General features: G+C 39.5%; 1 protein-coding gene across 2 annotated transcripts in view; it reads left to right on the top strand.

Moving 5' to 3' along the window:
- PHEX (phosphate regulating endopeptidase X-linked) overlaps positions 1-12302 on the top strand; it is a 258980-nt gene that overhangs the window by 232844 nt on the left and 13834 nt on the right. For both annotated transcript variants that reach the window (XM_056131276.1, XM_056131277.1), the window contains exons 17-18: positions 2985-3052; positions 7119-7249. In XM_056131276.1, coding sequence (XP_055987251.1) covers positions 2985-3052; positions 7119-7249 — 199 coding nt within the window. The remainder of the gene's footprint in view (positions 1-2984; positions 3053-7118; positions 7250-12302) is intronic.

Here is a 12302-nt window from a genome sequence, read left to right as displayed (position 1 = left end):
ACTCCTTATCAGATGAGTGTTGGGTGAATATCCTTTCCCATTCTGTAGATTGTCTTTGTATTCTGGCCACTGTATCTTTTGTGGTGCAGAAGCTTCTTAATTTAAGATAGTCCCATTTGTTTATCTCTGTTTCCGCTTGGTTGGTCAGTGGAGTTTCGTCTTTGAAGATACCATTAGCCTGAATATTGTGGAGGGTTTTGCTGACCTTGTCTTCAATGTACCTTATGGATCTGGTCTGATGTTGAGATCTTTAATCCATTTTGATCTGACTTTTGTGCATGGTGTTAAGTTGAGGTCTAAGCCCATTTTTTGCATGTGGTTGTCCAGTTATGACAGCACCATTTGTTGAAGAGACTTTCCTTGCTCCACTTCACATTTCTTGCTCCCTTATCAAAGATTATATGTTCAGACATTTGGGGTTGTGTATAGGGATATTCCACCCTGTTCCATTGTTCTTCAGCTCTCTCTGTTTCAGTACCATGCTGTTTTAATTGTTACCTCTTTGTAGTAGAGTTTGAGGTTGGGGAGGGTGATGCCTCCCATTGTCTTTTCCCAAGAATTGCTTTAGCTATTCATGAGCATTTGTTGTTCCAAATTAATTTTAGGAGTGCTTGATCCATTTCTTTGAAGAATTTCATGGGTATCATTATAGGGATGGCATTGAATCTGTATAATGCCCTGGGGAGTATTGTCATTTTGACAATGTTAATTCTTCCTATCCATGAGCAGGGGGGATATGTTTCCATTTCCTCATGTCCTCTTTTATTTCGTGGAGTAGTGTTTTGCAGTTTTCTTTGTAGAGGTCCTTTACCTCCTTAGTTAGGCTGATTCTGAGGTACTTGATTTTCTGGGGCACGGTTGTGAACAGGATTGCTTAATTCATTGTTACTTTCTTACCGTGAAATGGGTCCACAGGGTTGAGTCGGGATCAAAGAGAGAAGGGGTTGGCCTACAAGAAACTTGTAGTTGAGAGAGAAGATCCCAAATACACATATGAAAACCCCATTACTGGTTTCTTCATATATCATCAATATGCTTGGTCTCAGTTATCTATTGCAATGTAACAAAGCACTAAGAGACAATCACTTATTGGGTCACGCTTCTGATGTTTGGGGAGGACTCAGCAGAGACAAATTGGAAAGCTGAACTGGGGCTTGAGGATCTAAAATTGGTTTTGTTTCATGTCTGATACCCTAGTTGTGCTGCCTCAAATGACCAGAGCCTAGCTTGGGGCCTGGCTGGCCTTCTCTCTGCTTTTAGAAGTCTCAAATTTTGGCATGTCTTACTCCCTTCAATTGGTCCTTTCCCCTTCTCTCTCTTGTTCTCTCTGATAAATACAATTTTTCTTTTATGGTTAACGAAAGTGGCAGCTCCCTTTCCAAGGGGGCAAAAAATGAAAGCTACAAGGTGTCTCCAGGCCTAGATCCAGAAGTCAGGCCTAGCACTTATACTTCTGTTTGTTAGTCCCAGCAAGACCAAGGCTAATCAGATGAAGGAAAAGGAAACACACATCTACCTCCTAACAGGAAGTAGTGGGGGGAGTCTTATGCATTCATAGCTTGATGCATTTGTCAGTAATTGATCACAGTATTCTTCAGAGATGAAGAAAAATAATATCACACCTTTCCAAATCTGGTTAAGGCTTTACAACATCTGCTCTTGGGTTGTGACCTTGTTTGTCACAGAAACAGAGAAATGTGACTGCTATTGAAGGTGGAATGCTCTAATCTCTACTGCATTCAATTTCTTTTGGCTGTATTTAGCAAACAATTGAACTTTCAAGTTTGTAGTGATATTTCAACAGGTAACCAGATAAGGAATAGATGATAGGCTATTCACAATTGCTAGAATCTGGAAACAACCTGAGTGCCTGAGAACAGGCAAATGGATAGAGAAACAATGGTACATCTACACAATGGAATACTATGCAAGCGTTAGGAAAAAAGAAGTCATGAAGTTTGCCTATAAATGAATGGACATGGAAAGTGTCCTGCTGAGTGAAATGAATCAGAAGTAGAGGGCCAGATATATAAGGACTGCATTCATTTGTAGTATATAAAACAATAAATAGTAGACTAATATCCATAGTCAGGGAAAACAGGGACTAGGAGGACTGGTCAATGGTTGGAATCAATCACAAGTGTGTGTGGGGCAGAGGGTAAGATAGAGAAGAGAGGGCTATAGTGATAGTACAGTGGGTAGGGTGTTTGCCTTACACATGGATTTCCCAGGTTCAATCCCTGGCATCTCATGTGGTCCCCTGAGTACTGCTAGGAGTAACCCCTGAGCATCGCCTGATGTGACCTCCCCCCCAAAACCAAAAAAAATTAAAAAATATAGAGAAGACCAGTATGACAATAATAGCTGTATAAGAACTGAGTGTTAAAAGTAGGTAAATGGATATTCTTGATAACCTTTTAGTATCAATATATCAATATTGCAAATAATAATATCCAAAAGGGGAGAGAGAGAGAGGTGCCTGTCATGGAGGCAGGCTGGGGGGTGAGGGTCGGGGGTGATGAGAGGGAACCTGGGGACACTGGTGCTAGGAAGTGTACACTGATGGAGGGATGGGTATTGGAACACTGTATGACTGAAACCTAATTATGAACAGCTTTGTACATGTCCATCTCACAGTCATTCAATTAAATGAAAGAAGTGCTAGCTTTACAGAGAGGATCTGTCATACCCTGCTATTTTCACAGAGCACTATGGTCCATCCATGGCCAAAATGACACTCTTAGAATTTATATGTTATCTGTTTATTTCTCTTACTAGGGCATATTTAAGTTTTTGAATTTCCCTTACTAGGGCATATTTAAGTTTTTGAAATAAGTTTGCAGGTATGGTTATGAGATTATTATTCTCAATTACAGTACTAAGACTGTGATTATTAGAAAGCAGTAGCTTCACTTTCATTGAAAGAAATTATGGAATTATGCTTTGAGTTTTAACTGTTATTTTTTCAACTGTTTATGCTCTAGATCCCTGAGTTATGGTGCTATCGGAGTAATTGTTGGACATGAGTTTACACATGGATTTGACAATAATGGTAAGTAGTCATTCATTGTACAAGCTGCTGCTTTTGACAATAATGGCAAGTAGTCATTCATTGTACAAGCTGCTGCTTTTACAATAGAATTAACTATGTGGACATTTATTGTTGTTACTATCTTTGACTAGTGATGTCACCATGAACTGAAGATTATCTAAAGCAGTACCATTTCTGATTGAAAATGTTTGTCTTGCTGTGATAACTCACTATAAATTAACCATTCCCACTGGTGATATTGTAGGGAAAAGGACTCATAATATCAGTGAAATTAGCTTTGCATTTTGGTCATAATTGTGGCAGTTTTAGTAGTTATTGGAAATACTTTATAACTTCTCCCCTATGTCATTTCTTTATTCACCATCTTGAGAGATGTTCTCTCTGGAGGCATGAGTTTTGCTCCAAAGAGCTGCCAAGTTAGACTCAGTTAGAACTCTGGAGCTTGGCTCGATGCTTTCAAGTATTATGCAATGCTTAATCTCTGTATTTATGATGGCTTATATTAAGAATTTTATAATTTCCAATAATGCATAATATATAATATACTATTTATCCTGATGAAATGTAAGCAAAAAAATCAGGACATGGCATCAGCTGAAGAAACAAATTACTCTTTAAGTTGTATTTTTTTGAGTTGTAAAAATAAAATAATTGTTTTTATTTTTACCCATTATTTAAACATCGTGATTACAAGGTTGTTCATGATATATTTGTTACAGGCATTCAGTACTCCAACACTAATCCAACCACAAGTGTGACCTTCCCTCCACCATTGTCCCCATTTTTCAACCATCCCCCAAGCCTGCACCCTTAGCAGACACAAAATAAGTTATTTTATATTGCTTGTTGCTACTTAATGGCTAATGGAGTCATAAAAATACTTCAGTAAAAGTAAATTTGTGAAAAATTGTCATATTCATCACATTAAGTCCTTATCTGAGGATTTACTAAGCTGTTCATTGCTAGTTGAACCTTCTGTGTTTATGTTTACATTTATTAAGCTTAGTTGCCTTTTTTTCTTCTTCTTGGGTAACACCCGGTTATGCTCAGGATTTACCCCTGGCTTTGCACTCAGGAATTACTCCTGGCAGTGTTCAGGGGACCATATGGGATGCCAGGGATTGAACCTGGGTCGGCTGCATGCAAGGCAAACACCCTACCCGCTGTGCTATTGCTCCAGCCCCACTTAGTTGGCTTCTATGTTACTTTCTCATCTAACTTTGTATGATCTTACTAGGGTTTCAGTATTGTAGAATTTGGAGATGTTGCATGGCTGTGAATGAGGCCACGCGGTCTAGGAACAACAGAATATTTAACTAGGCCATGAGTTTTACATGGTGGTGAATGTTGTGGAATGTGGGTATGATTGCCAGGGCTTCCACAAGTAGGGATGGTGTAGGGTGAGGCTACCCACCCCCATTCTGAGAAGACCCCAGAGTTCCCCACCTGAAGATAGGTATACTTGGAATTTTTGGCAGCATCACTTGTCATTTTTAATCAAAACAACCTTTTTTAAAATATTCACTTTTTACTTTTTTGCTTTTTGGGTCACACCCAGTGATGCTCAGGGATTGCTCCTGGTTCTTCACTCAGGAATTACTCCTGATGGTGCTTGGGGGACCATATGGGATGCCAGATATCAAACCCGGGTCAGCTGCATGCAGGGCAAATTCTCTACATGTTGTGCTATTGCTCCGGTCCTACCTTTCAGTTTGGATAATTATTGGATGGTCACATGAAATCTCCCAAATTTATGAATTAGCAGCAAACTACTATTACATAAATATCAACACAATAGTTTACAGCTACTTAAGAACTCAGCTGACCCAAGGCACCATCGTGTAGTGGCTCCATTTTCTTCCATGTCCATGGTATACCTTTCCCAGATGCTTACACATTCCCTAGTCAGCTGACTGCTGCTTCTTCTGGATAATTCTTCCCAAGTTTCCACCAATCCCTTCTTCATCACCTAGGATTTTTTGCTCTCCTCCCTGTTAAAATGTAGCTGTTTTGTCCTCATCTACATCTCCTGGGCTGGAGCGATACCACAGTGGGTAGGGCGATTGTCTTGCATGCGGCTGACCTGGGTTTGATTCCTCCGCCCCTATCGGAGAGCCCAGCAAGCTACCAAGAGAATCCCACTCGAATGGCAAAGCTTGGCAAGCTACCCGTGACGTGTTTGATATTCCAAAAACGGTAACAACAAGTCTCACAATGGAGACGTTACTGGTGCCGGCATGAGCAAATCGATGAACAACGGGAGGACAGTGCTACAGTGATACATCTACTGAGCTTTACTTTTGGTCTTTGTATATTTGATTTATCTTAGAGGAGAGCCTTAGCTAAGAAACAAAAGTTAGTAGTGATTGTTTGGTTCTAAGACATTTTTTAATTTTTGGGGTGAAACCCAGTGATGTTCAGGGGTTCTCCTGGCTCTGTACCACTCAGGAATTACTCCTGGCAGTACTTGGGGGACGATATGAGGTCAAACCCAGGTTGGCCGCTTGCAAGGCAATACCCTACCCCCTGTACTATCGCTCCAGCCCCAAGTTCTAGGCCATTCTTCTTGGGAAATTTAAGTACAATTCTCCCCCAGAATCTTCTGGAGATACTCAGGACAGGATTTAATGATTCTCTGTATCTAATACTTAGAACAAATTCTTAGTATAATGTTTTCTTTTTTGCTCGAGCGGGCCCAGTAACATCTCCATCGTGAGACTTGTTGTTACTGTGTTTGGCATATTGAGTACGTCATGGGGAGCTTGCCAGGCTCTGCCGTTCGGGCGAGATACTCTCAGTAGCTTGCCGTGCTCTCCGAGAGGGGCGGAGGAATTGAACTCTAGTCAGCCATGTTGGCTGCTTGTAAGGCAAATGCCCTACCCACTGTGCTATTGCTCCAGCCCCCAGGATAATGTTTTCTAAGTAGTAATACTTAGAACAAAGTCCAATCCTTAGGCTATTTTTCTCTGCAGCCAGTATTTAGAACAATGTGTTGCACATTTAAGTACATGCCCAACAACTCTGTAATGGTTGGTTGTTTGGTAGCTGGAGGATAGTGACTCTGACTTCCCAGAGGGCTGGGGGTATCCAACCTTGCTGTAGAGTTCTGGGTAATTTCAATTATCATCCTGCTTTACAGGACTTTCTTGTAAGTCCAATAAAGAGTTCCCTATTTATTTTGGGTGTTTGAGGCCATACCTGGAAATGCTTAGGTATTACTCCTGGGTCCACACTAAGAAATTACTTCAAGCAGTGCTTGGGGGACCATGTGGGGTACCAGGGATCAAACCCAGGCTGGCCACATGCAAGGTAAATACCCTACTTACTGTACTATAACCCTAGCCCCAAAGAATTCTCTATTTAAACAAATAGTTGCCTTGAATGTAGTTTAAATACACTCAGACTTTTTGTGGAGGCATCTTGAGAATATGAAGAGTTCATGAGCCCAAAGCAGCATGTATAACTAACATTTTTCCATGTTTTGGAGACTTCCATTGTTGTTCTAAGTTCTCATTTCTAGAGCAATCTTCCTTGCCACAGCAGGACAGATGGACCTTCCATCCACATTGATGACTATAAAATGATTCATAACAGAGGTTTTATGTGTCTCCTGGATCTGGCAACTTGGAAGAAACCTGTTCCTATAGGGCTGAGTCAGGGGTTGTAGTGGCACCAAGTGAATGACTCACTGGGGCTGTTCCTATGGATGATTTAGAATTTCACTGATTGTAATGCTCTGACTTCCTCCATGGCCTTTCTGAATAAAGCCATTTTGCTTCAAAATTCAGGGAACAGTTGGGGTCAGATCGGGTGAAAATAAAGAACCCATGATTGATAAAGAATAATGTGCAGGATTATTTGATGAACCATTTAAAAATGCTCTTTGTTCCTTAGAAACCTTGTCCTATTTTTCCTTTGCCCCCCTTTAATAATTAGTCTGCAACACTGGAGAGAAGGCAGTAGCTGGGAATGTTCATTCTAGGTCTATTGAAGTTAGGGGAAGGGAGATGGAAGGAATTCGTTTCCTTGAATAACACAAATATCTGTCCACTTTTCTTTCTGGTAGGTAGAAAATACGATAAGAATGGAAACATGGATCCTTGGTGGTCTACTGACTCAGAAGAAAAGTTTAAGGAAAAAACAAAGTGCATGATTAATCAGTACAGCAACTACTACTGGAGGAAAGCTGGCTTAAATGTGAGTATAACTGTGGTTATGGAGCATCTTCTCTCATTTAAATATTTGATTACTTTATACCATTGGTTCTCAAAGTGTTCCCAGCCCAGTCTAACAACTTCAGTGAGTGTCCTCTGGGAACATTTACTTCTGTTTGTGCTAAGGAACCATCTTTGGTGCTGGGGATTGGACCCAAGTTTGGCCATGCACAAAGCAAATGCTTTACATGTTATATAATCTCTCAGCGCGGAACATAAATTCTGAAGTCCTTCTCCTGTCCTACTGACCTGGAATCTCTACTGTCTTGTCTCAGTCTAGCACTATTTTCACAAGCCCTTGTGTGATTCTGACACAAGGTAAAATTTGAAAATAACAGCCTTAGAAAGAGAGGGACAGACATAGAAAGATTGCATTCATCTGGGGAAATTAAAGTAACAAAATAGGAGACTAACACCTAAGAATAGCCGAGATAAGTACCAGGAGGTTTACTCCATGGCTTGGAAGCCAGCCACACATGCTAGGGGAAAAGGCAGCTCAGACAGAGAAGGGAGCACCAAATAAAGAGTTTTGGGAGGATCTTCCCAGGATGGGAGATGCATGCTGAAAGTAGACTATAGACCGAACATGATTGCCACTCAATGCCTCTTTTGCAAACCACAGCACCCAAAAGGAGAGAGAGAACAAAAGAGAATACCATGACACAGAGGCGGGGTGGGGAGGGGGTTGGGGAGATATTGGGATCACTGGGGGTGGAGAATGGGCACCGGTGGAGGGATGGGTACTCGATCATTGTATAACTGAAACCCAGGCACAAAAATTTGTAAGTCTACAACTGTACCTCATGGTGTTTCACTAATAAAAATTTAAAAAAGAAATAACAGCCTTAAACATTATTCTCCTAGATTCAGATTAATGTAGAGAATGTTTTAGTAAAGAGAAATGTGTTTTTAAAAATTCCCATATTTGAAACAAGTTTTTTCCAACTTATTGCTTAAATTTAATTCATTGAAATCAAACTTTACTAATTTTAACTAAGGAGTCTGAATTGGTTAGGAGTTCTTAGATATAAGTTTGAATAATTAAATGTAATTTTTATCATGTTTATTTTCTATTATATAATTTCCCCCAAGGACAAATTTTATATATTCTTTGTATGTGCATGTGAAATGTTTCTTTTTTGATTTCCTCCTCCATCACCTTCCCCTTTCTCATCATTCTCCTATTCCCTTCTTGTTTTTATTCATAATAATCATATGGTCTTCCTCATCATCCCTGTATAGACAGACAATATGTGCGTGTGCATGCATACACATATAAATACAGAGAAACACACTTTTTTAGTTCACTGATTTAAGTGGCTGCCTAAAATTCTGTTGTGTGAGTCTATTATAACATTCCACTTTCTTGTTGAGGGGTTACACTTTGTCTTTGATTAGTTTTCCTCAGTAAATGCTGCCACAATAAATATCCTTCTATGAACATGTTCTTCTCTTCACTATAGAATAGGTTACACTAAATAACCTATTTATAGGTTACACTAAATAACACATAGGATAGTGTCACACTAAAGTTATAATGTTTCATACTTCCATCAATGATACATGAAAGGTCAATTGTTTATTGAGTTTTATTTTCAGTTTATTATAACTTAAAATATATGGTTGGAGAAATAATAAAATATGTGGCCAATTCTGGTTCATCTCTGGCACCAAATACAGTCCTCTTAGCATCAACAGGAATGATCCCTGAGAACTGTTGGGTGTGGCCCAAGAATGAACAAATAAATATAACCAAAGAGATACTCAAAGGGGTAAGACTCTTGTCTTACATGCAGTTGACACTGGTCTGATCCCTGGCACAGCCTATGGTATTCTAAGTACCACCAAGGGTCATCCTGAGCACAGAGGCAGGAATAGCCCTTGAGCACCACCAGGTGTGGCCCACATACAGTAAGATTCCTCTCTTAAAAATAGTTCCCATATTTCCATTATACATCACTTTTCAAGGCATTTTTACTGCTTTGTTATTTTATACTTAAAATGTCATACATATGAATTAGTTTTCCCATGGGGTTTAATATGATAATTTACCTTTATTTTCTTCCAAATGTATGGCTAATTTATTCAGGATCATTAATTAAGTGATGCTATTTTTCACACTGAATTTAACATTTGTCAAATATTAGAATCTCACATACACAGAGATAAATTTCCCAATCATTTATTCTATTTTCCATATTTGTTTGCTGTTTTCTATACCAATATCTTATGGTTTTGTAGGTTTGTGGATTGTTCTGGTCTTTGTCTATACAAGCGTTCCCTTGTTGTTGTTCTTTTATGTTCTTGGCCTTTATCAGTAAAATATTCTTCTGTTCACTGTCCAAGATCATTTTGCTCATTCTTTGCCCTATAGAGAGAACTCCATTGAGATTTTTAAGTTAAATCGTATTTAACTTAAAATCTCCGTTGAGATTTTTAAGTTAAATAATATTTTTAAGTTAAATCATACTGGAATTGATATTTTTATGTGATATTCTCCTTGTCCAAGTACATGATATTCTTTTTAAAAAATATATTTGGCTCTTGATTTTGGTTTTCAAATATGAATTTATATTTTTCCATATTTAGCTTTCTACATAGTTTTTTTCTTTTTATTTTCTCTTCTTTTTCTGGCTCGATTGGTTAGTTTTCATGGCAATTCTTCACTATTGTTTTCTTGTACTTTTCCATTGCATTTCTTGTTCCTATTTTCATAATTATAAGAAACATTTATTTCATTGAATAAGAGAACAGTAATGAAGAATTGTTTATAGGTTATGCTTCTGTGAGAAGACTTTTCTCTAAAACACAAACACTGTATACTCCTAACTATTCTACTTAAAGTCATAAAACTCAAAAAAAGCAAGAGAACTACACAGAACAGAGATAGATTAGTACATATTTATGTGGTTTACCCAGGGTCTGCTGTTCCGTTCCCAAGCATGGACTCCACCCTGATAACCTGAGGCTGGAAACACCGAAACCCTTCCTATACTTCTATTATACTTGTGTTTTATTTCACCAACTCACTAAGTTAGACACAGGTCCAAATCTTGCTTCCAAAAATTACAACTTCTGGAAATATTCTTTAACATTTATTGAATTTATTTAAGTAAGTTATTCCTGCGTCTCAGTGTCTTTATTTGTAAAATAGGCAAGTATTTCTGAATGCATTCTTTTGTTGCAAGAATTAAGTGAGTGAAATAATACAAATCATCAGCTCAATGCCTGACCTATTAGTGCTCAATTAATGGTAGGGAGTATTCCTAATACACTGAGATAGTTTGGGGGGAACACTCAGCAGTGCTTGGGGATTACTCCTGACTCTGTGTTCAGGGATCACTCTTGGAGGTGCTTGGGAGAACTTAAGGGGTGCTGAGGATTGAACCCCAGTTGGCTGCATGCAAGACAAACACCCTATCTGCTGTACTATGGCTCCAGACTCAGATATAGAAGCACTCTTATAGGTACCTTATCCTAGGAGAAAACAAAGTATAAAACTTGAAGATCAGGGAAAAACTAATAGAAAAACATGTTTCTTGTAGTAAGGGGATGCATATTTCCTAATAATTACTCTGTGCATACTTGAGAACAAGACTTTCCATTTAATTAAAATAAACTTCGTTCTTATATGAGTCCCTAGAGGTGCACCTATTTTACATTTAGGGAAACAAATTCAAGGGTATTGAAACTCAGAGCCTAGATTGGAGTTTACATCAGAATCTATACTCCCTCATAAAATGTTCAGACTCTTATTTTAAATCCATTTTATACCTGGATATTGTGTTTAGGATGGGATTGGGGTGAGAGGCACTATTCTGCAGCATACATTTTAATCAGAGTGTCAGATCTTGAAACTGAATTTTGACAAATGTGTTCCTTAGTCACAAGGACAATAGAAAGGACAAGCCTCACTCAGCATAAATCCATTCAACCTTCAGAAAACAGCTTCAGTTGTGTTTCCACGGGAGAAGGGGGTGACTTTCTTTGTGGATATACAGGATCATGCTTTTTATGTCCTGGCTCCATGTGGACCCCAATCCTCTGTACCTGACTCTATGATTTTGGTGAATTGGGGGGAGGAGGAATATCTGAGGGACCTTACAGCCATGTTGTCTACCTAGGTGGTCTGGAGTAAGAAGAAGCCAGAGGCTGAGGCAACCCCCGAAACCTTTAATTTATATCAATCTTAGAGGACCAAAGAAGGAGATTAATTTCAAGCATGAGTGGATATAAAAAGAAATGCCAGAATCAAGAGGAACTGAGACTTGCAAAAGTATCACATTTTGGAGCAAAGATTCTGGAGACAGGCTGCTTGGGTTTGAAGCCCTGAGAAGTGTGGGCAGTTCCCTTAATCGCTCTTTCTTGGGTCAGATTCACCAGAAGCAGATTTCGAGAAGGGGTTTCTTCAGTGAATGACTTATCGCAGAATTAGTTTCAGGATAAACCTTCTAAGGAGGATGAGGACGTAAAACATGTTGCTTTCTGGAGAAGTTCAGCTCAGCTTGATCCTAAGAAAGGTCTCTGGAGCATGAATTACCACATAGAAACTGTTCACGTGGGGCAAAGAGCTGGGTTACTCCAACTATACTCAAGCCAGATACGGAGAGGAGTGTAGCCTCCTGATATTTTCTGAGTGGGATGATTATCTCAAACTAAGCGATAGCACAGTGGTAGGGCGTTTGCCTTGCATGCAGCCAACATGGCCGACCCGAGTTCGATTCCTCCACCCCTCTCTGAGAGCCCGGCAAGCTACCGAGAGTATCTTGCCTGCCCGGCAGAGCCTGGCAAGCTCCCGGTGACGTATTCGATATGCCAGACACAGTAACAACAAAGTCTCCAATGGAGATGTTACTGGGCCTGCTCGAGCAAATCGATGATCAACAGGAGGGCCTTTACTTTACTTCCTGAGTGTGATAGCAGTTGCAGTAATGGGTGCTCAATCCTGGAAATCCAGAGAGCCACCCACCACTGGGAGCTGCCCCTGTGCACCACTGGGTAGGGGCCCCACACCAAAATAATAGCACTATAGCACT

The sequence above is a fragment of the Sorex fumeus genome, unplaced genomic scaffold (assembly GCF_029834395.1).
Source record: "Sorex fumeus unplaced genomic scaffold, SorFum_2.1 ptg000086l, whole genome shotgun sequence".
Taxonomy (NCBI): Eukaryota; Metazoa; Chordata; class Mammalia; order Eulipotyphla; family Soricidae; genus Sorex; species Sorex fumeus.
The sequence above is the reverse complement of the archived record's forward strand: the minus strand, read 5'-3'. Positions and strand labels throughout refer to the sequence as shown.